The sequence below is a fragment of the Symphodus melops genome, assembly GCF_947650265.1.
Source record: "Symphodus melops genome assembly, chromosome: 1".
In the NCBI taxonomy this organism is placed as follows: Eukaryota; Metazoa; Chordata; class Actinopteri; order Labriformes; family Labridae; genus Symphodus; species Symphodus melops.
Window position 1 is genome coordinate 32986464 of NC_136691.1, and position 27883 is coordinate 33014346.

Genomic DNA, 27883 nt, shown 5'->3' on the forward strand with positions numbered 1-27883 from the left:
GAGTTCTGTTTGGTGTTTTGACACATCTGAAGCTGTAAAGTAAACGTAGACTGAGGACGGTGAGTAGCTGCAGGACAGAGGCTTCAATGTTTGCAGAGATTGGACTCACCTGAAGTATTCATCGTGTGGGGAGGAGGCCGGATAAACAGTCAATCAGGAATCATGAATATTAGCTCTGTTATCAGTACATGTGAAGTTGTTGAACAAATTCAGTCCTCCCACATCAGACGCCCTGCTTCTCTGCTCTCCGTTGGACTGCTCGCCATCTTGCCCGAAAGCTGAAATGTGATTTGTCAGAAGGTCCAGCTCTCGTATTTTTCTGTCTCTGAAGCTTCAGACAGAATTCGGGGCAAACGCTTTGACAGGCTTTGTGACGTCAGCGCTTTGTGTGTTCTGTGTTTCAGAGTGCGGCTGCAGCTCTTCAGGACTCAGAGGATGGGCTGGGGAGTCCGAGCCGTGCAAGACGTCCCTCAGGGAACATTTATCTGCGAGGTGAGGACATGCTGGAATATAAAGCAAGACAAAAAAAAAAACAACAACCAAAAATGAATGATTGAAACCGAGCCGTGATGTTTCTTCCACAGGTACGTCGGGGAGATCATCACAGACGCAGAGGCCGATAAGAGAGAGAGCGACTCCTTTCTCTTCACCCTGGACAACAAGGTGAGCCGGTCTGTTTACACGTGTTTGAGGCTGTGACAGGTGACTCACAGACACGACTGATCCTGCTGACAGTTTCACTCATATTGACCCTCACTCGCTGTCAGCCTCTTCCTGTTTCATTATCCTTCAGCCTTTCTCTCACTGCACGAGTTCCTGATTTGTCATTCGGGTGGCTTTACACCCAAAGACAATCCTAAGAACTCTTCTTCTATGAACATCTTGGCACATCCCACACACCGGGATTTCATCATGATTACCTGACGGAGGAACGCCACCACCTCTCGTAAAACAACGGAGCCGTCAGTTACATGTTTGATGGGATCGTTTTGTGCACTTTGTGCAGAGAGGAAAACACTTTTTTTTTTAAAAAAACCCATTTGGGGTGAAGTGGGGGAGACATGGTGGGTTGAATGTTCCTCAGTGAGAGCCGTCATAGTCTAGCACACCCGTCCTCCCTCGTCCCTTTCATGACGTTATCCTCAAGATTTTACATTCTAAATATCAAACATGTTTGAAATAACGATCACCGAGCAGATTGTGGACGTTAAAATCGGATCTTTGGACGACTCCGTCTACGAAATAATCTGGTAAGATTATCAGTTCGGAGAAGCGTTGAGTCGGGAGCGAGCCCGCGATTGTTAAAAAGAGGACAGGAGACCTGAAATCAGCCGGATCCTCCTGCAAGTGAGCCAGGCTGTACAGGATCTAACGATGTTCAGCTTCATTTGTAGAATCACATGTGGAGTAAATAGGGGGGCCGATCACATCAACATGACTGTGTAGGTTTGATTGTCATTTACTAAATGCACAGGTTTATATATCCAGTGTTAGAAAGGCCAAAGCACAGAGGAGGCAGAAGTTGATGGAATATTGTCAACTGAGCAAACGGACAAATCTTCCTCAAACTGAATTTCTACATTTAAAGAAAAGACATATGGATGAGATGTACAGGGAAAAAAGAATTAACTGTACAAAGCTGTGGCTGTTATGTTTGGTCATTAGGTGGCACTGTGGAGTTTGTCATCCAATCACGGCACTGCTCGTCGTGCACTCCGGACCAGCAGCATCATTCGTGGTGTGACCCTCTGTGGTTGATTCTTATGATGAGAGATTATTAACCAAGTGTTCAGAAATCAGACGTGACAAAAAGAGTTTGAGCTTGCTGCAGACGATCTGTCACTGAGAGGCTCGGAGTGTCTGGCAGCGTCACAGAAGACGATTCCTCCGGAGACGCGCCTTTTTTGTACCAGAGCAACAACCGTTTGTCCTCTCTGTAACTAAGCTCAGCCGTCGTCACGTCTTTGTAGGAACATTTTGATTCCCTGACGGCGTAGTGTTGGTGTCTCAGTCTATGAAGTCACATTGGCTTTATGTGTTGAGGAAGCAGGACACAGCTCGCCATGGGGGGCGGGGCAGGGCTCACTTTGCTCACCCATTCCCCCTCAGCGACACTCAGATTGAAGGTGATGAAACTTCTCAGGGGGGCGTAAATGTCGCTCCTTGAAACAGATGAATATGGCGTTAAACCACGAGACACCATTACTGTAAACCTTGCAGCTCATCTGGTCTACCGTCGTAACTCAGATAGTCTGTCTGGGTCTCCATTCCACCACATTAAAGACTGAAATCTGCTCCATGGATTCATCCTGATCTAAGTGTAACTCTGTGCTCCCTGCAGGTGGGAGACGTTCACTGTATCGATGCGAGACTCTTCGGCAACATCGGCCGCTTCATCAACCACCTGTGTGAGCCCAACCTGCTGGCTGTGAGGGTGTTCACCATGCACCAGGATCTACGCTTTCCAAGGATAGCCTTCTTCTCCAGCAGGCCCATCAAAGCTGGAGAGCAGATCGGGTGAGTTGGTGGAGAAAGCCCCATGAGGGCTGTCTCTGCAGAAATCCAAGGCATTAAAAAAAAAAGGAAAAAAATGGACAAAGTTCTTGCTTATGGTGCTTTTTGAGCTACGGAAGAAAACAGAACCATCAGTATTTCATTAAAGTTGGTTTCACAACCAGCTACAAACTGAAAACATGACCTTTAATCATCTCATTGGAAACCAGTCTTTGTGTACTCTTTCATGTGTTACTGTTTTAAATGAAACGTTTTCATTAAAAAGGGTATTTAAACGGATAAATGTGTCTACTTCACCAGGTTTGACTATGGCGATCACTACTGGAGAGTGAAGAGCAAGTTTTTCAGCTGCCATTGTGGCTCTCTCAAGTGTCGCCACTCGGCTGCCAGCTCCTAGAAACCAGCAGAGTCGCACAGAGCTCTCACCTTTCTATCAGGACACATTTTACTGCTGAGGCTTCTTTAATGTCACAATCACTGCCTGAGACGAGGTGAACACCGACCACTTTCATATTTATGCATAAAAACACAGTGACTGTCCCATAAGGAGACACATCGTTTACCACCAGGCAGAGATCCTCTGTCGGCGAAAGAGATTAACTATTTTTACGTTAACAAATCTTTACAGGTGATTTTAACAATCCTGAACTTTTGGTAGCACAGATATATATAGAGATATATTTGTAGATTAATGAAGTTAAATCATGTTTTTGCTAGTCTGATTTGATTAATGAGTGTGCTTTTTTTTTACTACCTCTAATTAGTAATAAAACACATTTTCAAAAACATCTGTTGATCTGTTTTTAATGGCTCTCACTATTGGTGATCCAGTTCACCAGGAAAGTGTTGGGTTGGGTTAATATATCAACGGTTGTTTAAGTTCCTCCAAATGTTTCCGCCAGCAAAAATCAAAAAAAGGGCTGGAGTTAGGGCCGGGATTTTTACATTTCAAAACGATTCCGGATTCAAAACCTTATGTATGGCTTGTTCTGGTGACATGCTGAAGTTTAGTTTGATTTAAAATTCCCTTTCCTTTATTTGTAGTTCAATAAGCTGTCTCATCTCGTACTCAGTATAGATAAACATAACCACTAATTTACAAATTTAACTAGGAATGAAGACTTGAATAAAGTCCTGGAAGTGGAATTGCCCCCACCTTGCTGTCACAAATCCTGGTGCCCAATACGTAGTGACTTGGTGCTAGCATCTATCAAGTACAGCTGAAACTGTTGTCTGTTTAAGACTATATAAAATCCTCAAATAGTAGCAGGACAGAAACAACACTTAGATGATTGTGTCCAGTGGGACACTTGTCTTTCAATCAAATGTTTTAGCAAATTAGCAAAAACAATTTCATGACCCAGTAATAAGCTTTAGCATACATCGCCTGTCCATCTATATCTATTAATGATTTGCAAAATAACAAGACAAGTGGCTTCAAATACTTTTTCTTTAAATTTCCCTCAGCAGCTGAAACAAATGGGCTCTTTGTACATGTTTTTGTATTCATAAAGATTTGGGTTCAAACAGCCTGAGCTGAAGATGGATGGATACATACAGAACAGGCTGTAGGCCACCATCACCATGCATTCTTATTTTCTACAGAAGGCTATAGACCTACTAGTTGAATCGTGTTATTGACTTATAGAATAAGGTAATGGATCCTTTAATCAGTCTAAAAAAAAGAAAACGTTTTGACTGCACGGAAAATCATTTTTTCAACTGTATTACACCTTTAAAATAACTATGGGCCTACTTATGCAGCAGTTTTCTTATTTTATTGTTTTATTTTATGTGTTTTGGTGGGTTTCATTCGGTTATATTGCGTCCTTTCATGATGGATACACAAAGTACATTTTGACTTAAATAATAAAGGAGGCTCATTGACTTCCATCATGAACATACTATTTGTGGTGAATTAAAAGTCTCTGGTGTTGCGACGAGAAATGCATCCCTTTCAAGAATTGAATACACTTCGCGGAAGTGTTAGAAAACGGTGTAAATCTTATTTGTAGGGGCAGATCTGCGATGACAAAGCATGTCTACTTAATAAAGTTAAGTGTCATCATTCTGTAGACTCCATTGGAGACGCAATTCCATTAGCCTGCGCTAGTTTCCCAAAATGTGCATTGTCCTCCGAGTTGCATTCAATTCTCAGCAGGCATGCATTTCTCGGCATAACACCGGTGTGGCCGGCTCCATCTCCCTCTTTCTCTCTCTCTCTCTCTCTCTCTCCTCCCTGTTGCTATGGAAACAGGGCCGGTCCAGGTGGAGCCACTGGCGGGCGTCTTCTTGATCACGTGTTTGTTTTTTTTTCTGGATAAGGAGCGGTTGAAAAAGTAGTCTCTACATTCACATCAGCGGCTCGTTACCGGGAAGGTAACCCGTACACATGTGACAGTGAACAAACTGTTTTTTCTTCACTGGACCGGGAATCACTCGCTGCCATCCCAGAGTTGAAACGAGTCTTAATGGGCAGCAGAAGTGAATTTTATGGACCCTTTATGGAGGCAAATCTTTCTTGACATCCAGCACTGACGCCCCGCTATTTTCTCCTCAAGGCTTTGGTGTTGAATTGCTGGTTTTTGTACCAGGGGTTTGGTGGGAGGTAGAGCATGGACTTTACGCACTGACGGCAGAATCTTCCAGCTTCTCCGGAGGGAGGAGGACCGGGGCAGTGAACCGAAAGAGGAACACCCATGAAAAAATGATGCATCATGGAGTCCTGTCATCTAAACTTTGAGCAACAATTTGACTTGTGACAGCATGGGAAGCAGCAGAGACGAGCTGACAGACAAATGAAAACAAGCGTCCCTGTGCGTGTTTGTTTGTGAATGTTTGACTCTCCTGTTGGCGGACGACACACGCACCCAAAGGACTCGGGGGACGGGACGACAGTGTGCGTTGTGATGCTTCTTCTTCTCCCTTTCTTTTCTGGTGTCAGTTTTGGTTTCTCCAGAAAGATCGGTACTCTCCCGGAATGGCTCGCTTTGAAGACGAAGTGCCCAGCCGTTATGGAGGCGGCTGTCCCGCGGGTCCGGCCAGAGGGGCCAGCCGGCAGCCGGGGCCTCCGGGGGTCCAGAGGATGTACAAGCAGACGATGGCCCAGAGAGCCCGGACCATGGCTATTTACAACCCCATTCCTGTCAGACAGAGCTGCCTCACCGTTAACCGCTCTCTGTTCATCTTCAGTGAGGATAATATTATACGAAAATATGCCAAAAAGATCACCGAATGGCCATATCCTTATGTGACAGTGCAGCCCGCATACATGCCTCTCTGTCCCGCACATCTCCATGCCTCTCTGTCCCGCACATCTCCATGCCTCTCTGTCCCGCACATCTCCATGCCTCTCTGTCCCGCACATCTCCATGCCGATCTCCGCTGATAAATAACTCTATTTCACTAACTTGACACACCGGCGCTGACTCGTGAGCCACTTACAGGTTTTTGTGATCTTGAGGGGAACTAAAGTGGTAGAATAGATATTTCGGCTTGCATGTGATATGCACATTAGAGTTTATATCGATTAATTAAAAAAGTTCCACAGTTTGCTCTCCTGTTTTGTTTTGTTTTGTTTTTCACGTCCTATAAAAGCTTAAAGAGAGGGCTTACATGGCGACAGAGATGTTTTGTGAAATTGGTATTCCACCAGGTCATATTACAACATATTTGTTGTTTTGTTTTAATATAAATGTGCTTTTTATTATTATTATTGTTATTAGTATTATTATTATTATACTGTTGATCATCAAGTTTACCCTAAAAGACAATTTTGCATAACGTTCAGGCCAGTCTTTATTTTTTCGGCGTGGAGAAAAAATTAATTTTGAACTGATTTGCAAATAGACTCAGGACAGAACGAGCATGGTGGTTGTTTTTTTTGTTTTTTTGTTTTTTCAAAGTATGTTTTTGCTAAGACTTCAATCAGAGGGATGTCTTGTCCAGGTAATCTTCTCTGTCTTATTTTATCTCATCTGTTTTTGAGCTCTTAAGAAAGATCTCTGTTGTTTTAATGTGCTGTGGATAGATGGAGGTTATGTTCTGGTCAGAAGAGGCATTATGTTAAGATTCTGAGTTCATGAATAAGGATGAAGACAGAGTTGACATGTGGACTCTGATCATGCAGGTTTTATTATTTTTTTTACCTGTCTGGCTGATTTTCTTCCTTGCAGAAGCCTGAAGTCTGCAGAGGGAGCTGTCCAGGGTGCTGAACTCCCCGTAAACTGCAGGCTGGCTTCAGCATTAGGGCACTGGCAAACTGCATGGGTGTGACAGCAAACAAACAAGCCCTAGCATTGAAACGCAGCAGGATGCAGGCTTGAAATGAACTGCTTGTGAATGAGCATATACGAGTGTTGAGACCACCTGTTGAGTTTTGCCTCACTGAAACAATAATTTCCCATGCACTGCTGCAATTCTGGATATATTGTGAGGGGAAAGCAAATGCTAAAACACCTTGTGTGTTAATGAGTATTGTAGGTGTTGCAATTAATTTGTATTATGTTGTGTAATTGCCTCCATTACTTCAGTCACTGGTTGGTTACCCCATGCGCTGAGCGAACATTTATCATACTGTCATGTCGCAGTGCATTACAGAGCCATGCTTTATCCTGAAGCACAGCAATAATGCATTGCTGCAGGAGGATCCAGTGTGCCCCGAGCAGCTGGTGTCCAGTGGCCGGCTCCTCCTGGCAGAGCTGAAACTGTCCTGAGGGGATGATGGAGTGCTCTGAGCTAATGACAACAGCAGTGCACTGCAAGGATGGAAGCTATCTAATCTGTACAAATCTGTGCATCTTTACTGGGAAAAAAAAAATCTCTCCCCTTTAACACTGAAGAAATGTTGCATATCAAGAAGAGTCCCTATGGGCGACGACGGGCAGGATGATGACTACACATTTTAATCTGACAGGCTCAGAGCAGTATGTGAAGTTGTTTCTTTGATTCATAGGTGATTGCATTCGTCTATATATTTACTAGCTTAATGTGTCTTGGAGGGAGCTATCCAAAAAAAAAGGCCTCTGTGATGTCATCAGGGTTTTTCAGCTTGGGCTTGTGACTTGAAATATTTAACAGGAAGTCTGCATTATAAATCAGGTCTGTGGCACTTGAAAGAAGTTAGTATTAATGAGGAGGGGGGGGGGGGGGGGGGCTGATGGGGAGAATGAAAGACGCTCACAGACATGTAGCATCCTGTGATTTTTAGATTTGACATATACTAGAGACTGTCTTTATCTGACTCAGACAGCTCTGACTTAAATCAAATTATGCAGTTCAAAACAAAAATCAGGCCTCATTTTTGAATTGAATTCTGCACGGACTCGTGTGTCAGCCTCATGCTTTACCTGTAGGCTGCACATTTTATCACAGCGTTTCATAAGCACCTGCTGTCTCCCTGAAAAAAAAAAGAAGAAATTCTGGTGTGTGTTCGGGATTATCTTCCTGCCATCAACAACTAGCTATCACGGTGACCTCTCGACCTCACGTTTTGAACAGTAGTCCACAAACCAATGGCTCTCTCTGTGGCTACACCCTCTTCTAATATTCTAACATAAAGTCGCTGCTTATATCTTAGGCTACGTTCAATCCTAGTCTGTTAAAGTCGTCTTCAGTCTCATAGATTGTACCTGGTATGATGAGAGTCGCTTTCTTTTTCTTGTAGTTATAAAAAGGGACGGGCTGCACTGTGGTACGGAGGTTGGGGCTTGGTTGCCTCACAGCAAGGACGTTCGTGGTTTGAATCCCTGTCGATCAGCGTTTCTCTGTGTGGAGCTTACATGTTCCCATAGACGTGCTGGTGATGTAAATTGGTGATTCTAAATTGCCCGTAGGTGTGACTGTGTGTGATTGACTGGTGTACCCCGCCTCTCGCCCAATGACAGCTCAGGATGGTTGGCTCAAGCCCCCATGTGACCCAGCAGCAGGACAGATATCAAAAAGGATGTCGAAGTGCAACACACTGGTGTAGAAATAGTAGCTCTCCAAGGAGAGTTTAATTTTGTACACCAAGCAACAAATAGGTTCAGAAAATGTGTTCCCATTGGTTGTGTTTGCATTTTTTTTTGTCTTTGTAATGCCACTTTTTTCTTCTTTTATTTCTGTATTTGATGAGCTGTTTGATGTTAATGTGTCTCACAACCTTTCCAAGTATTCCTTAACTCTCTCACTCCATTTGAGTACATGATCCTGGCCACCATTATTGCAAACTGCATCGTGCTGGCCTTGGAGCAACACCTCCCGGCCTCAGACAAAACACCGATGTCAGAGCGTTTGGTGAGTAGCCGCTTGACTGCTTTTCCATTTCTTACTCTGCAGCTGTGCATGTGCCCAACAGTGGGGAAGAAACGGTAGCGCTGCCTCACTCGCAGGCGTTTCTTTTAGTATTTTTGTTGCCAAATTGGCAGAAGCATTTTGTTAAAAACGTACTCTATGCTTAATCTAATCCTGCCTTTTTCAGAAATTCAAATGAGTGATGTTGGATAGTATCCCTCCTCCCAAGTGCTGCAGGTTACCCAGCTTTTATGTCCCCTCTTGTATCGTCACCCCAGGTTACCCCGGCTGCCCCCCCCCCCCCCCCCCCCCCCAGCTCTCTTACTCAATCTTTCCAATCTTGAAGCGAGTACTATGAATGTCGGTCCAATCATGGAGCTGGAAGTGGCAGGGTTGTTTTAAGAATTTATTCCCCCCAGGCAAGGAGCCTCACAGCTGCCCGCTTTCATCGATTCTCTCCCTGAGACGGACTGAAGCTCAGACTGACTGAGAAACAAACCACACGATGAGACCAAGTGATCACGTGTCCGCAGAACATTTAAAAAAACGATCCTTCAGCTTTTCAGTCTTGACCCTGCTGTTATCTATCCCAAAACCATTTAGGAGACAAATGAGTATTTCAGGACTCCTGTCAGGAAGCTGTGGCTGCAAATAACAATCATTTTATTATTGATTTGCCTGTCAATGATTTTCTCTGGAGGTAAATAACTGTTAGAGAGGGGAAAAACGCACATTTAATTGTTCAGAGCTGGAGGTGATTGCTCAGTGAGTTTGTTAGAATATACAGAGTTAGTACTTTTATTAAACCCTCTCATTTTGATGAAACAAAAGAAGCAGCTTTATATGTCGTCTTTACGCGCGCTAAGTGCTTCAAATAGCATAAACTAACCAACCAAATCTGGGATGACGTTATAAAAGATGTAAAGTAGGTAAGTTATACCTTTCCAGACAGTGTTAAAATTTCAGTCAGGAGAAAAATGGATTGAGCTTCAACACACGGGTTAAGGTTTTTTTTTTTTCTTTTAGTGCAGTTCATCAACTTGAAATCATTTTCAGACATTTTTTGACAGACTGCCGCAGCATGAAAAGGCAGGCAGAAACCAGACATGACGAGCATTAAACAAGCTCCATTCAGTTCAAGACTTTGAATTTGAGTGCATGTACGATGGATTTCCAGAATGCCAACTTTCTTTGCAAATCAGCGTCAGGATTAGGAATACTACAATGAGCGGGATCCGCGTGTTTATGGTTCGTAATGACTGATACAGATGTTTGGTTTAGCTTGAGCGGGTTAGGGTCAACCAGCAGCTGAACGACAGGCTGGAATGGTTGCAGCAGAAGCCCTCCATGCAAAATACAGCTGGTAAAAGTTTTTTGGTCACAGACAGGTTCAGTTAAAATCACCTCTATATTGTTTTGTGGCTTTGTACAGAGTTATGTAATGGCTGTTTCAGGAGGCATCTTCCTGTAATGCTGTTGGACTAAAATGCAATCTCAGCCTGTCAGTGGCCAAACGAGGGCGTTTAGTGGACGGACTTTGGTCCTGGGCATTTCTTCCCATGTCTGCTAAGTGAACTGGAGAACATTTGCACCTGACCTGATGACCAAATCAACTTAACAGGGAAATTTAAAAACCCAGCACACTTGGCATTTAGACCCCAAAAGATGTAAAGAATAAAAGTCCCAAGTCTAAAGATACTGTATATCACCACTAAAGTTGTGAGTACAGGTCCTGCAATGCCCCCTCATCCTCCTCCCCAAAATCTCAACATGACATGGTAAAGAAGGTCTGGGAATGTTACGCAGATCACACCTACCCATTCACACCCATTCACGCTGATGGTTATGTGGCCCATCCAGTAACTAATTTTATTCACGCACATTCATACACCCCTCCCAGGGGGAGCAGGGGTTTTTTTTTTTGGGGGGGGGGTTAAGTTTTTTGCCCAAGGACACATCGGACATGTTGCTTGCAGGAGCTGGGGATCGAACCCTCGACCTTCCGATTGAGGGACGAGGACTCTTCCAACTGCGTCCTATAATCATAGGATCATAGGATGCAGCCTCCCCTCAAACTGTTCAGATAATCCTATGCACACTTTCTTTTATCTGACACGTGAATGATCAACGTCTAAGTCGGTGATCCTCATGACTTCTCTTTCTGCTTTTTCACAACAGGACGACACGGAGCCCTACTTTATTGGAATATTTTGTTTTGAGGCTGGCATCAAGATCATCGCTCTGGGCTTTGCCTTTCACAAAGGCTCCTACCTGCGTAATGGCTGGAATGTAATGGACTTTGTGGTGGTCCTAACAGGGTGAGTAGCACCGGCCTAATGGCTTATACAGCTGCTCACTGACAGAGCTGATGGGCAGCAGAGATTAATGATGGGAGGAGAGAGCTCTGCTGGGTGTGTGTGTGTGTGTGTGTGTGTGTGTGTGTGTGTGTGTGTGTGTGTGTGTGTGTGTTGTGTTTCTAATGATCAGTAGAGCCAAGTCATCCCAGATGGCAGGGTGTTTTCTTCCTGTCTTGATAAAGTGGCATTGTCTAAATTAGATGTATTAGAAAATCTGTGAAAATTACAGAATCGTATCAACATTATTACATTTACAAATGATCAGACGGAACACGTTTTTTTTTTGTGCCTTTTCATTCAGATGACTCGAGCTGTCACTGATGATGCTTAGAGCTCTTTTCGACCTTAGACATAATGTAAGACCTGCTCATAGCTACCTCGACATCACTTACTGTTTATTTGAACCGCTGTGCCGAAGCTAAGAGTTGCCACGCCCCACAGCCGACCCTGTGTAATCCTCACTTTGACTCGAGACGGGACGATATCTTACAAAATGAGCATCAGGCTGTATTGGAGATGAATTTTAGAGATGTTTGATTGATTTAAAAAAAATATATTTTACAGCTGAAAGACTTCGTCAGGCTATTTCTGCCCATCCTGAGTTCTCCAGCAGTAGAGTTATTTAGTCATGCAGCACCGGCTACTGTAAGGATGGGACTGATCGGGACAACAGATTTTACCATTTTATTTGTAGACTAACCAATAATAAGAGAGAGAGTGGTGTGTCGGGGGGGTTGATGGGGGTGGGCGGGGGGAGTGAGTGGAGGATGCTGTTACGCTGCTCACGGTCCCTGGACGCCTGCTGGTTCCACCGGGGGCCGGCCTGGCCTCTCTTACATAATGATACAGAGATTTATTTGGCCCCTCTGTTGGGGTGTGTGTCAGCAACCTCACTGCCATAAACAGATCCTCCACCAATTCCCAAACCCCTCATCAACACCAACACCCCCCCCCCCCCCCCCCCCCCCCCCGTCCCCCGTCCCCTCCGTCCCTGTCCCCGTCCCCCCCGTCCCTAATCACTGGGAGTCTCCCAGCCTTTGTTCCTGTTTAGCTGAATAGAAAGGAAGCAGTCAGTGGAAAATGTAATAAATGTCATCCTCCAGAAAGAGTCTGGTTTTACTGGAATGACGTAGACATCTGTTTGAGTTTGTGTCTGACGCAACCATAGGCGTGTGAGTCGATACCCGTTTGTTTGTTTTTTTAACTGTGTTTAATCAGCTTTACGACCAGCCAGTCATGTCTGTTCAAAGCTTAGTGTTTAAGATCTTTAAATCGTGTTTGACTGTCAGGCAGCAACAGGTTTCCATTAATGCCACCAGTAAGGTAAAAAAAAAAAAAAAGCCGTGCAGATTTGCTCCTTCTTTGGATTTAGACGGAGCTTATTTTTTGCGGTGATGAATTATTTGGTATCCCATGAGAATTATTGACTTTCTCCTTGCTAGGACTTGATAGGGATAACAACAAACATTGTCTTTGAACAGGAAGTCTGTTTTGAAGAAGAAGAAAAAAACCTTGCTTTCTATGGAGACAATAGGATTATTTAAAAGTACAACACAAGGCGCGACCATTGTGTCACAGTATTAAATAGTTCATCTCAATACTTTAAAAAAAAATAGATTTCTGTGCAAACATAGCAGAACACATGTTGATGCGTTGTTTAGCTTCTTGTAAAATTTGTTTTCAACTATTGTATTCGACACACCTGTCTGCTCTTGACATACATCTGAAAGTGTTACTGACATCATTTTGAAAATAAGAACTTCTAAATAATCAATGTTGTACCTTGTAACTGATGGTAAAATGTCGAAAGAATTTGTGTATATTTTGCTAACACTAGGTAGCATTAAAGAGGACGTGGGCTCTCGGGAATGAAGGGTCGCACTCTCCAAACTTTACATATAACTACTTTAATAACTGTACATGACAGATCAAAAACCTTTAAAGAGGAGAGGACATATTATCCCCCTGTTTCCCCTTTTCAAACAGTCCCCCTGTGGTCTAAATGAAACATTTGTGCTCTGGTCCTAATATAGCATGACTCAAGCACCGGAGGGGTTTGTGACCCTGTAGAAACCAGCTCTCTCTGAATGCTCTGTTTTGGTGTGTGTGTCTCTTTAAATTCCCCAGGTGGGAAACAGGTGGTGTTGAAACGTTTTGCTCGAGACTGGAGGAGTCCATGGGTGGAGATACTGGGGGGGGGATTTTTATTTATTTATTTATTTTTACCAGATTCCAACTTGTGATGTCACAAACGGAGAACATTTGAAATGGAGCACTTTGCTCTGGGTTGTAAGACTCATGCAGACCACAAACTAAGGACTGGATGGATTTATTTCAAATGTTGTGGGTAGACTTTTTTTTTTATCAGATTACCCAAATCAATATTCAAAAACTCTATGTGCCCTTTAAGTTTGGTTCAAAGTAAAAAATAAAAAGTAGGAGCTTTATTATGTGCATGACAGAATGAACTACAAACCTGGTCATCAGCACCTGGACTCTTTAAATATGAGAATGTAGGTGACCCTGTAGAGCCCCTCCTTTTGTTCATGTGGGGCTCCAGTCAGAATAATAAATATACACGTCTACTTTGAGCTTTACAATAAAGCACTAAAGTAAGCACTGCTATAAATGAATGAACTCATAGATGGTTGTTTGGTTATGTTAATTCACTAAACTGCTTTAAGGTCCATTTACTTCACGAATGTAATGTATGCTACATAACGGATGAAGTCTATTTTATGAGGTGGAGTCAATATAGAAGAAAAGATTGACTTTGGGTTTCACATTTCAATCAAACTCTCTTTGATGGAAGTTGTGTGTGTGTGTGTGTGTGTGTGTGTGTGTGTGTGTGTGTGTGTGTGTGTGTGTGTGTGTGTGTGTGTGTGTGTGTGTGTGTGTGTGTGTGTGTGTGTGTGTGTGTGTGAGAATGTGCATGTAAGCATTGAGCTGAGCTGGCTGAATGTGGAGGTGATTGACAGGTTGTCAGGGCTTGTATAGTGCCACAGCCTCTTTCAGTGTGTGTGTGTGTGTGTGTGTGTGTAGAAGCAGATCTGATTGAATTGCAGCTGAGCAGGCTGACATGATAACTGTAGCCTAATAGAGGGACATGGTGGCTGATGGAGGCCATTACAGCTGAGGTCTGGACATCTTATCATGTTGCACTGACGGGATGAACCATGCTGGAGATATGGCTCATATCAAATGCATGCAACTTAACACACACACACACACACACACACACACACAAGCTGAAACATGAATAAACACAAGCACACACATGTCAGCAAATCTCTTCATGATGATGTCCATTTCCTGCAGGATGTGTGCTGTGTAGAAACCCGCAGCAATTAAGCATCAGTAATGACTCAGATTATTTGTGCATTCAGCTCATTTCGACAGGAAATCTCAATCAGCTCAGCAACATGTTTGTTTGACGAGCAGCTACAGAGCCTTTGGCAATAGTTTCTTTTTTGAGCCCAGTTTCAATGTGAAACCAATACAGTTCAGCATGTTCAGTGTGTTTCTGTCATCATGCCCACAGCGCTCTCAGTTGAAAAAAGTTCAACTGAGCTTTTAACGATAAAACTAAGGTTGCTGGCAGCGAAAAGAAAAAGCCATTATTGCTGTGCCGGTAGGCCAGAGGGCTACAGTCTCTCAAGCGGACGGTGCAGGTTTGAATCCTTTCCCGCATGTTATTCCCCACTCTCTCTCTCTCTCTCTCTCTCTCTCTCTCTCTCTCTCTCTCTCTCTCCTTGATAAAAGACACATTAACCCTTTACAGGGCACTCATTGAAATACTTTGGATTTCAAAAATTCAACCTCAGAGTGTTATTGGGGTACATAACAGAACTTTATTTCTGTTAAAAAAAAATCCAAAATGTTTAATTTCATTTAGAAAAATAAATATTGACGAAGTTACCATAATTGGTTCAGATGCCACAATAGCAGGGTCAGTGATGTCGGGTGATCTCTTCTGATTGGCTGAGTGAGGATCACATGATTCTCAACCTTAATGAGGTGCAGTTAAAGGGTTAAAATCCCCAAAGCGATCAAGAAAACATACTGGGGAAAAGTCTGCCATTGTAAATAAAGAGGTTATATTTAGGATCTGGTAAGCATAGTTAAGGCTAGCAAGAGTGGATTGAAGCTAAAGTGGCTAAAAAAAAAACAACAAGCCTAGCAACATCTCTGAATTTCAGTTCTGATAATGTTAAATAGTCATTTAAAGGAAACATAAATGTAAAAATGATAAGTTATGGTTGAAGGGGGGAGGTACATGCTTGATGAATGTTTGGGGAACAATGAGCTGCAGTCTCAGTGTGCTCAGCAAAGAGAGTATTACCACAAATGATAAATCCATAAAGCTTCAAACTGAAGTCCTCCACAGTGTTTTGACAGTAAAAGTCGCCCTCATGGTGCTTTTGTCTTCTCCTCCCTCTGTCGATGACACTTTATAGCTGTCTTATCTTAAGGTAGGGCTTTTGTTTTGACATAAATTGTCAATATTCAATGCATAGTGTATTTGTTTTCGCTCCGGTGTACCAGAGTATTTCAGTCAGTGTTTCCATGGGTTTCCCAGAATGCCTCTGTGTAAATCCCAAGAAAGCGAGGTGAACTCTGCAGGGGATCCATCTGTTATTTATACACAGAAGAGGAGGAGAGAGTGTTACAGTCACGGCATAGTAACAGGAGGGGAGTGCTCCTTATTCTTTTCTTTTCTGTGACAGGCCTCTCTCTGTTTTATAATCAGATCATATTTACAGCAGATATTCACACTGCAACCACTGATGAAGAGTTTTAGTATCAGTAAGAGGATGACACAACGTGACTTCAGCAACTAGCAAACGTCTTTCAACAAGAAAGGATAAAAAGAAGAGCATTGACATCACTGCTAACGCTCTGTTTTCAGTCAAAGTAAGCTAGCTGAGTGAGGGACGCCCACATTAAAGTATCAGAGCCATTAACTGAATTCATTTAAATGGTAATGGTCGTTTTGAGAGGCTGAAGATTGTGTCGGTGATAATGTGGCCAGCATTAGGATGTCTTTTCAATTCTATTAGAAATGCTGGTTGAGAAACATACACAAAGTTAGCATATCAGACTGTATGTGAAACATGAAGTCTCAATGATGTCACCCATTGGTCCACTGCTGGTCACAAGACATTTACACAGCGTACACACAAACCGGCTCTTATCATAATCCCATCAATATGCCTGTTGCTAAGGCTGTGCCACTCCACAGCACATCTGAGAGATCAGTGATTGAAGAAAACAGACGGAGGAGCTCAGAGGAGAACAAACACACTCTTCTGCTTTTAACAGAATAATATTTGTCACAATAACATTCAAATCATCGTGGCTGTTAAAGTGTCCTGAGTCTTCCCTTTAGAAGAGCTCACCACAGTTTCTTGACAGTTTGTTTTGAGTCTTTAGGATGTCTCACCAGTTATTACCCACAACAACACTTAAACAGCATACACCATATCTGTACATGGAGGATGAAGATAGAGTAATGCAGTGAGGGGGAGGTAACAAAGCAGAGACTGAACCGGAGACCACCTGCACTGGTTGAACATTATTCGTTGGAATGACTTATAAGACCATGAACTGTACACAAATGGACATCTGACCGATGTCAGCAAGTAGTGTCTGAAGTGGACTTTTGAAGCCAAAAGATGTGTTGGAAATGCTGTCTCAAACTAAATGCGGGTCAACAGACAAAGAGGTTGAGCTAAAACGAGCCTTAAACAGCTACAGGGTGCTAGCCTGTGACTCAGCCTGAATGCTAACTCATGCAACTCTTAGCCTTGTACAATCCAAAGGATATGGGTTATAACAAAGTCACCCCCTGTACGGTATGTACTAATAACTACTTAGCTACTGATACTGTTTGTTTATGCCATCCTGTAAACAAGTTAATTTCTTTGGTAGAAATCAACATTTCAACATGGAAGTTAATGGAACTTCCGAAGCTTTTGAAAGCAGCCTCAAGTGGACAATAGAGGGACTGCAGCCTAGCGTAGCCTTCAGTTTTTTAACATAAGAGGTTGCAGCTTGGTTAGCGTGGTAGAAACATCAGAAAGTCACAACCATCCTGGTTGTTATTCTTTGAAGGTTGCAGCTGTGGCTGGAAAAAGAAACTAAAATGAAGGGACAGTTTCACACTGCAGAAGTAAGACTGCAGGATATGAGAATAAAATGCAGTTTTCTCTCGTGTAAATAAACACAGACACACATATCAGAGTGAGCTATACATCACCGTTAATGATCCGCAGTTTTTCCACGTTTGACACAAGCCCTGTGTTTGCCCCTCCTCTATCTAAACTGGGACCAATAAATCTGAGAGTAGCTGATAGCTATCTTGAGCTTTTCCTGGCTGGAACTAAATAGTGTGAAAGCAGGAGCAGTATATGCCCAGGCTTTCATCCATTAGGTGAAATTTACACATGCTTTGTGGGAGAGCATGGTTTGTTTACATTGAACATGTTTTCTAATTTATTGTAATAAATTCAGACTTTTGCTGCAGGTTTGTTATGAAGGCTCATATGATGAGAACCATACATCAGTTACTGTTTGTACATCCGACCTGTCTGACTGTTTGATCAGACTCTCTGTAGTGATACCAGTTCCCAAATGAAGTCATTACTTTTACCCTCAAAGTCACAAAAACGATGAAAAACAGAAACCAAATTGAAAAAAGTACCATGTCCTTAATCCATTAACAAGATCTTAGAGTGTTTACACAGATAGTGTGAATTGACCAGCTTTTAGCCGTTATCACATGCAGTTGTCCAGCAGAAAAAAGCAATCAAATGTCTGGTTGAGATGTGCCAAATAATGAATAATAATAAAAATAAATCACAAATTAAATGTTTTTTTTACCGCACACTCTTTTCCACTTTTTATCTTTAGAAGATGACCTATCTCGATCTATACATTAATCTAAAGCACAGTCTCCCCTTGTTAACGCGTGCGCCACAGAGAGACGCCTAGTTTCTGATCATTGAGTTACGCTGCGCCACAGACTAACCTCCACGCAGATCACCTGTTATGGGAGCAGAATATCAAATAGAACGTTATAAAAATGCCTGATGGGACGTCGTTATAAAACATGCTGCTTGAAGATTTGACTTCTGTCTAAGCAACCAAGACAGACCTGGCATAGAAGGAGAGGAAGCAGATTGAACCGCTGTATTTACAGAAAGAGGTGAGGGTGTGTGTATGGAGAAGTGAAGGAGAAGGCAATCACATTGAATAGTTTGTGAAGCAACGTTAAAATAATTTGGGTAAAAAAAACTGAATATAAACGAACCTAAGGCTGTTTAAAATAAATACTAAACACCCCACAGACACCACAGATAGCGTGCATCTGTGGGAAACCTTTTGTGAACATGTAAACCTTAACACAGCCTGGTTCTTCCTCCAATGGGAAAACATGCAAGTCAGCTGTTTATCTGTCAGGCTCTGTTTGATGTTATATCACACTTTTTATGAAGGCCCGACCGATATGGGATCTTTTGATTTTAGGGAGGGGAAAAAAACATCTGACCCCGATTAATCAGCCTATATCTCTCTTAGATTTACGTTTGATCTGAAGAGATACACAGATATATACACATTGTTTTGATCCCTCAAATGCAGTTATCAAACAGTTAAAGATCTTTCTAACCAGGACATGATGGTCACTCAGCTGGAGAGTAACTGTGTCACAGCGGCTCTATGGTTGTTTGTTCATTTTAAATGTAGGTAATATACGGCTACTAAAAGCAGAAGTCTGAAGTTGATCTATGGCTGTTATTTTGGGATGTCTCTCTCTCTCTCTCTCTCTCTCTCTCTCTCTCTCTCTCTCTCTCTCTAACACCATTTCGAACATGCTATCCATTGATCCGCCGCACTTCACACACGTTTGTTCCCACGACATGGATCCATCTGTCTTGAGCTGCCAATCAGATCACGTATAGGTCTGCGTGAATGAGAGAGTCCGGATGTGAGTCCTGCAGGCCAGGCCCGACCTTTTCTATGTTCCAATAAGATGTAGGGAGCTGCTAATAAGAGCATATATCTTCCTCTCTGTGCTCCCACCCTGATCAATAGAGTATTGAGCTGAGAGCGAGCGAATAGATTCACTTCAGCTCTCCTCTTTATATACACCAAAGCAGCTGCTGATGGATCTCTGCAGTGGCTAACACAGTACAGTGGAGCCACCCCTTTATCACACACACACACACACACACAGACACACACACACACACAGACACACACACACACACACACACGCACACACACAGACACACACACAGACACACACACACACAGACACACACACACACACACACACACACACACGCACACACAGCCTGTAGGAGAGGATTTATAATGTCTGTGTTTCAGATCAAATTGACTTTATTTTGTATAAATATCTCTCCCACATTTCAGCAATTCAACCTGAAAGCAGCAGTCAGCATCTTTGCCTCGTCTCGATGTGATCGAAGTCAAGTGTTGTAGGTTTCAGTTCTGTTAAACGTCAGTGCAACTCATACTCTGTCTTGATAAAACTCAAGCTCACTGCACAAAATAATAAATCATGATGATCGTTGAAAGTCATGTTTGGTTGATATTTAAGTTTACAATCTTAAAGGAATACTACACTTTTTTAAAGTGGGGTCATGTGGGGTACTTACAGGTGTTGAAATGAGTCAAACCTATGAAGCATGATGATGCGGACGTGGACAACTCTGCATCAATGCAGGAACAGAACATGATCGATGCTTGACAATGGGTGGGAAATGCCACAGGTAGGGACGTAACGATTCACTCTACTCACGATACGATTCTCTCAGCATTTATTTTACAAGATGAGACTGAACACAAATGATGACTAAAAAAAAAAAAAGATTCCTTCCATTTTTCATTAAAAAAAAAAATCACCAATGCAGCTGGTAATCTCTTTGGCTCTTACACCCGTTTGGGCCATCGAAGCTACAAACCCGCTTGTATGCTTTGGCTTCTCAGCTGCTGACGCTCACAATATTACTGCGATTCAGTTTTCAGAGTAGCGATGTGAACCTCGACCTATTTGGATCGATTTTTTTCACTGCCTCACGATTCATCTTTACATCTCGTGCCACCGGCTAAATGAATGTAGGAGCAGCGTTTCAGCTGTAGCAACTTACGCCAACACAGATGTCTTCATTTGGAGCGAAATAATGACAATGATCTCAATGATACAAAATGATGTTTATACTTATCTACTGCTTGTCTTTATTAATGAGAAGGTAGCCATGTGCAGCATTCAAAAAAAAAAAGATCAAATCATTGACAGGATAATCGTGGTGAGATCAGTGACGTCAAGAAGAGATGATGGTCATGTATGAGCATGGCTTCTGTTTCCTACTGAAGCTTTCTGCTGTGGACACTGTGCTGCTACTGCTGCAGAGAAAGTGAAGGTCTGAGTGAAATCCAAAAGTCCCAGTCCAGGTGTTTTCCCTTTGTGAGTGTTATAAAAAAAAAGATTACAGCTGGTTCATTTCAATGTGAAAGGCCTCAGACAGATGTGACTTTCTGCACTGGGTACAAATACCACAGCTCCAGCGAAGCGGACACGCCCACGTGTTGGCTGTGATCCTTTTCTTTACTTCATCGTTTCTGCAAAGTGTGCAGATGAGTAGGCAGGTGAAAATTCCTTTCTTCATATTCAGTCCTTGATTTGAAACATTTTTCTTAGGAGATTTAGGCCTTGTCCACACGCAGCCGTGTTTTTGTTAAAAACGAATATCCTGCCCCCTCCGCCTAGAAAAAAAAACGTACGTACACACGACCTCGTTTTCAGAAAAAACTTCATCCACATGTAACCGCAGAAGTGCGTTTTTAAGCATCTATAACATATAAAAATGACTATCTTTAATTATTTTGAAAGTCGAACTTATCCTGAAAAGATGTGCAAAAGATTTCACATGCAACACATTTTTTTTAGAGATTTATTGATGTACAGAGAGTGAATAGACCAGGCGGACTGTGATTATTATAGGCTTTAAAGGGTTAAGCACATCCATTCTGTCTCTGAATGTAAACACAGGTCGCACACGTGACATAACAACATATTTTGTTGCAGCCAGTGTCAGTGACGTATCGAAACACAAAACCCCGGTTATTGGCCCAGGAAGGCCAGTGTAGCACATAGTAGGGGCGTGGCTGATCTGACGGACAGGTGGGCGTCTCGTGACAGAAGGTTGAAGGCCTGTTTCAGATGACAGAAGGTTGAAGGCCTGTTTCAGCTGACAGAAGGTTGAAGGCCTGTTTCAGATGACAGAAGGTTGAAGGCCTGTTTCAGCTGACAGAAGGTTGAAGGCCTGTTTCAGCTGACAGGAGGTTGAAGGCCTGTTTCAGCTGACAGGAGGTTGAAGGCCTGTTTCAGATGACAGAAGGTTGAAGGCCTGTTTCAGCTGACAGGAGGTTGAAGGCCTGTTTCAGCTGACAGAAGGTTGAAGGCCTGTTTCAGCTGACAGGAGGTTGAAGGCCTGTTTCAGATGACAGAAGGTTGAAGGCCTGTTTCAGCTGACAGGAGGTTGAAGGCCTGTTTCAGATGACAGAAGGTTGAAGGCCTGTTTCAGATGACAGAAGGTTGAAGGCCTGTTTCAGATGACAGAAGGTTGAAGGCCTGTTTCAGATGACAGAAGGTTGAAGGCCTGTTTCAGATGACAGAAGGTTGAAGGCCTGTTTAGTTTGAGACAGCATTTCGCCATCGATGGGCTTCAAACGTCTGCTTCAGAAACCAAGAGGTGACGTCACTGAGGCAACGTCCATTTATGGTCGTTTCAAGACACGTGTACAGATATTGTCTTGGTTTGGTTGTGGGATCATCGTTGGTGAGCTCTTCTAAAGGGAAGACTGACACTTTAACAGCCACGATGATTTGAATGTTATAGTGACAAATATTATTCTGTTAAAAGCAGAAGAGTGTGTTTGTTCTCCTCTGAGCTCCTCCGTCTGTTTTCTTCAATCACTGCTCTCTCAGATGTGCTGTGGAGTGGCACAGCCTTAGCAACAGGCATATTGATGGGATTATGATAAGAGCCGGTTTGTGTGTACGCTGTGTAAATGCCTTGTGACCAGCAGAGGATCGTGGCTCTCTCTCAGCAGCATCAACACCTCCCTCTGATCCAACACCAGGGACTGCTGGCTCTCTGCTGGATCTCACTCTGTTACTACACCGGCATGAGAGCCTGCCTGCCAAACACAAAGTGCTGCAGAGCCTTTGTAGTGACAAAGAGAGAGCTGGGAAACCCGAAGAGAAAACACTGAATAACTGGGATCCTAATGAGAGCAGAGTAAAACACCAGGGAATGATACGAAAATCAATATTTTTTTGTTCCACTGTGTAAAACTAAAGATGTAAAAAAAATGGTATCAGTGGGGCTCTGTTTTAATCTCTCACACTCTGAGGAGTAGGTGGTGGCATGCCTTGGTGATTGTGATCTGAATTTTGTAACCAAGAAGAAGAACAATGTGTTTATTTTCTATCTTGACAGCTGAAGGCATACTGACTTCAAAGCAAAGATTTACTTTTAAACATTCGGTCATGCCAACAAAAGTATAAGAAACAAAACGTGACTGGGAAAAGCTGTGCAGGAGGGTTAATTTATTTTATATAAAAAAAATTATTAGGAGGGCACATTTTTTTTCATATTTTTTTTTAGGTCTTCGATAGGGTCAAAAAGCAGCAACGTTATTTTTCATGGCAAATGTGCTGCAGGCTCAGGTTTGAGTTTATGAAAAAAAAAAAAAGTGACAGAGATCATCCGTAAAGTAAAAGAGGGATCTATTATGAACCTGAAACAGCTGTTCCACCCCTTTCTTCAAAGACATCAGACTCCATAACATACAACAGTTGTTTAACCTGTGCAGAACGGTCAGCACAGGTTTAATACGACCTGCAGCTTCAGTCATTCCTCACTCTCTCCTTATTTACAACTCTCTCTACTTTCTTATCTCTCCAAGAAATGCATTAAAAGCCCATAAATACAGTACATACATCCTTTTAGTAGCACAGTCTGTATGGTGTTGCTGTCTCCAGCTTCACAGTGTTTGACGTGCAGCTGCATGTTGTTTTATCAAATCAATTTCAATATTGTCCATATTTGTATCTATTTGTAATTGTATTGTTGCATCCTGACTGAACACATGAAGCTGATGTTCTGTGGTCAGTTTACAAATTCAGTGATTCGCAGCAACATTATTATTTGAATCATTGGTCCTCTTTCTGCTCTTTCTATTCAGTTCAATATGAACATTTGTATATATATATTTAATATTTGTCCCCGGGTTGCAGTTTGAAGGCACACAGAGCAATAAATGAGCAATGCTTAAAAAGTTAACCAAAGATAAAGTGTCAACAAAAGAATAAAGTGTCAAGATGTCAGTACAAAGTGAGATACAACACAAGGTGCATGCATTGAACAGTAGCTCTCACTCTTTACCTCTTTGTTCATTTGTTTGAGTCCTTTCAACCTCTGCTGCCGATGGCTTATAGAAGGTCGTAGTTTAAGAAAACAGAAGCGGGCTCAGAGTTGCTCATTTAAGTTTAACACGCTCTTTATTCACAGCACAGGATAAATCTGTGACTACGCTGGCCTTCAGTACACTACAGTACTCAGGCTGTGTTTCAGGCATGTTTTAGTTTTTCTTCTATGGTCAGCCAGCGCCATGATTCAGCAGAGAAAGACTATCAGAGTATATTTTCAGATCAGCGGAGGCAGAAAGGCTTTCTTTTATTTATTCTCCCGTCGGCTGGATGAACGTACTGAACCCTGACGGCAGGTGCTGTGGCTCCATAGAGCGGCTCCGGGCGCTATACAGAATGTGGACTGTGGACTCTGTGGTCAGGGCTAATGCATGCAGCCAGACTTTGGCGTTTGTACAGTAAGCTCCTCTATAATCAGCCTCTCTCTGAAGAGAAAGGATGGAGCAAATGAATGAATAATTGATCAGGTTTCAGTGTGGATGAATTAGCCCAGTTAGAGAGAGTGCAGTTTATCCACTTTGATAAGCACTGCAGAGCTCGCTGCTGATGCCATAATATACCTTACCTAAGGCATAATATATCCTACTATAAATAAAGTTTGTAAAATGTCTTGATCGGACGTAATGAGCTGGAAGACCAAGAAAGCAAAAGCAGTTCTTTTTATAGCACTCAGAATGTACTGTAAACTATTTCCATCAGAAGCTTCTACGACTGCCTAAAAATAGTCCGCCAAAAGTTAGTCAATGAAAGTCTCCCAGTCTGCCAGTCTCCATCGGCCCATACATCCAAGAAGAAAAGCCTCCCTGCAGGAACTGACCCGTCTGTGTGTCTTTAAGAGTTTTAGTCGCTGAGTGTTGTCCTTCTGTTTTCGTGTTACGAACGCTTTGGTGCAGTTGATAAGAATTAGTCTCTCGTGTGTGAAAATGAAAAAGAGTGTGCACCGGACTGGAGCAAAGATCTCAGTGGGGCGAGGCGTTGTGTGCGCTGAGGTCGTGAACATTCGATTTGCTCATATTACCTGAAGTTTGTACGAATGTCTTTTGATAAGATGTGTCAGGCTGTGTAGGCCGTAGACTGTAAATATAGAGGGATGAAGTCTGAGTGATGTAAGCCTTCTGTTACTGTAGGGCGCTCTGGAGGCTCAGCAGCCGCCATGCTGGATATCCTGTCTCAGCCTAGCTTTCAGTCAAGCTCACGACAGGCTGAGAGCTGGAGCGGAGGCGGGGTTTAAACCTTTTGACGAACCGTTACACCACGTCTACCCGTCAATCATCTTAATTAGGAGCCTGGTAACATAAAATGAAAACAGAGCTGTTTACGCTGTGTGCTGTTGCTTTTCTGGAGCTCGACAAACTTCCTCATCGGCTTCAGTTTTCAGATGTTGCCGCTCGGTGTCGGCCGATGAAAGCAAATTAAATTGATGTTAATTTGTGAGAGCAGTGCACAACTTTTTATTTTCTTAAATACAAAGTCTCCGATGACGAAGGCTGGAAACCACTTGACTAACTTTACCCAACATCTCACCACCGTCTTCACTTTATAATCATTATAGTTAACGGTCCCTACGCACCAGGCAAAGTCAAACACAAAGACCTTTAACAAAGGAAACCATCACTGCTCATGAAATGTGATGCCGTTGGCCTTATGCTGAGGCACTTTTGAATTGTTTATACTGTTGAAATGAAATTCTGGTGTGAGAATCATATCCGTGGAGTTTGGCTGGACGGGTGGTGTTCTCATGTCTTGTGACTCATTTGTTGTGGGATAATCATAAACTCTTTCAGATCACGTCCTTTTCTAGTCTTGAACTTGTGATTGCATCAGACGTGATGTGTTCAAGATGACACCTGTAACTGAAGAGACGTGGAAAAGGACATGCATGGAAGAGCCTGCAAACATGTGGCTGATGTATTGAGTAGCCTGCTCTAATGAGCGAGCTAAACCTGGGCTTATAGTCTTGGCTCATGCAGGATTAAGGTCAGTGACATTACCTTTGTCATCAGTATTTATGAACTCTCTCTCCAGCAGGGCCGACTGATACGGACCGATATGGGAAGTGAGGAAAATCCCATCCTGAGATATCAGACATTAGTAATCTCTATCATCGATCCGTGGACATAAATGTAGATATACACAGTTAAGACGTCGATCCTTCAAATGTAGTTGTGTTAAAGATGAATAATGAAGACATGGTGGTCACTTAAATAGAGAGTAACTGTGCATGTGCGTACATCAACACTTGACATAACGCTGGTTTTAATTCATATAACGCCCTCTGTTGGTGAAAAGAACGACTGTAATACAATCAAACTCAAATGAAGTGCTATTTGACTGCTGAATAATTCAAGTTGTATCGGCATCTCTGATAAAATTAGCCGATACAATAGTCAGTGGATATGCTAATATCAGCCGATATTATCTGCTAGTCTCTACTCCCAGCACATAAGACGAAACTGAAAAGAGAGTAAACATGGAGGAGGGCTGATGTCTTCCCTGCTGTGATTGGAGATGACCCTTGCTTGAAGGCCGTGGTTATCTCAGGCGAACGAGTGACGGCTGTTTCTCACGTGAATCTGTAGTATCACATCCCCGGCCTCCTTCAATATTAATGTCACATAACCTTTGAAGATATTTGGTTCTGGTGATTCTAGTGGCCGTAAACTCATGATAGGGATCTTACCTTCGTGTTCAAGCTTTAAAAGGTATGAAGGTAGAAGGTAAAGCAGGGCTGGTGACGTGTACAAATAGGGTTCAAACTTCTATTGAGAGGTTTAGGAAGAAGAATGGGGTATTTTGGGTATGAAAACGGTGAACTTTAAAGACAGTGTATGTCAGTTTGAATGCAAGCCTTTTTAGCTTCGGTCCCTGACATAATAATATCATCTTCCTAAAACCCACATCAGTCAAACTGAAGTGTACTTAAACCCCGGTGTGTTTGCTGTGCTCAGCGTAGCTCCTGAGGAGTCCCGCCGGGGATTGAGCTGCTCGACTGGCAGCCACGACTCTTTGAGCCATTTGTTTAAATGGACGTTATTCGCGGGAAGTGGAGGATTATGCTGGGAAACGTGCTTCAGACTCCCTCACCCCCGGCCTTACCAGTAAACACCAAGTGTGCAGAGTGAGGTGACTGGAACAGAATAGAAACCATGTCAGGACACTTCCCCTGAACGCCGGCCACAGATCCTGTTTATAAACAACCACAGGAGTGTTTCTTGATAGGAGGGAAAAACACGCTTTCAGCTATTTACAGGACTTACCCAATATGTGTCATCTTTCAGTACGGATTTATTTCAGGTGTTTATGACAAGCCACATTTCCTTTTATGACTAAGATAAAGTAGTATGGATGCTTCCCAAAGGTCTAGACTGGAGCAGCGGGTGACATCAGATTTCGGCGTTTCATACCAGGGATGACTCGGACTAATGAGGCAGAAGCGACCAACGATGACTGAACTTTGGACCCTCGCGGAGCACATGTGGGACTTTTTTTTTTTCTTTCTTCCTCCCGCGCTCCCTCGTTACCGTGAGGGGAGGGGAACTGCTGCCACTCAACAAATAACAGCTCCGGCTGCTTCCGCTGGTGCAGAGGTGCAGAGCGAGACAGAGGCAGACAGACTATCTCTGCACTGATGATGTGTTTTCTTTTTCTGCACCGATGTGTCTCAGACAGCCGATCGATAGGCCGGGGAGGTGTCTGAAGCCCCCCCCACTCCATCATGGGCACCAGCTCCTCCGGGGATCTGATTGATCTGAGAGCTGGTTGTCAGGGAGGGTCGGGACCCTGCGGGCATCCAGGCACTGCTGTCTCCCCTCAGCTTGCTTGCCGTGTCTCTCCGCATGCTACCGTGCTCACGCTTTCATCTGCAGGGGAGAGCAGCCAGAGAACACACCGGAACAATCAGCCAAGCTCCAAAGCCTGATTGACTGTGCGTGTATGCAGAGGGATCAGATGAACCCGTGCAGCTAATGTATGCTGTCTGTTCAATGGCCACACCCAGATTGGAAGTCTTGAACAGGCTCTTTCCAGAATTGCTTATTTTGGCCCATTCAGCCATGGTATCTCTTTGCCTCGATGCCAGACAGTGATGAGAGTTTGTTATTGAGCGTGGCCTGTCATTATGTTAAGCTGATGTCCATTACATGAATACTGGCTTCGGCCCCAACATCTAACTGAACTCACGGCATTGATCTGCACTTACTGTCCATCACAGAGACGGTCC

General features: G+C 43.1%; 2 protein-coding genes across 2 annotated transcripts in view; both read left to right on the plus strand.

Annotated features, from left to right (window-relative positions):
- ehmt1a (euchromatic histone-lysine N-methyltransferase 1a) overlaps positions 1–3302 on the plus strand; it is a 19035-nt gene extending 15733 nt beyond the window's left edge. Inside the window, exons 20-23 of the mRNA XM_079359163.1 lie at positions 405–491; positions 585–663; positions 2342–2517; positions 2815–3302. Of these exons, the coding sequence (XP_079215289.1) occupies positions 405–491; positions 585–663; positions 2342–2517; positions 2815–2911 (439 nt within the window). The 3' untranslated portion in view covers positions 2912–3302. The remainder of the gene's footprint in view (positions 1–404; positions 492–584; positions 664–2341; positions 2518–2814) is intronic.
- Positions 3303–5135: 1833 nt separating this feature from the next.
- The window catches only part of cacna1ba (calcium channel, voltage-dependent, N type, alpha 1B subunit, a), a 139856-nt gene continuing 117108 nt past the window's right edge, over positions 5136–27883 (plus strand). Inside the window, exons 1-3 of the mRNA XM_079368069.1 lie at positions 5136–5764; positions 8695–8790; positions 10966–11105. Coding sequence (XP_079224195.1) covers positions 5495–5764; positions 8695–8790; positions 10966–11105 — 506 coding nt within the window. The 5' untranslated portion in view covers positions 5136–5494. The remainder of the gene's footprint in view (positions 5765–8694; positions 8791–10965; positions 11106–27883) is intronic.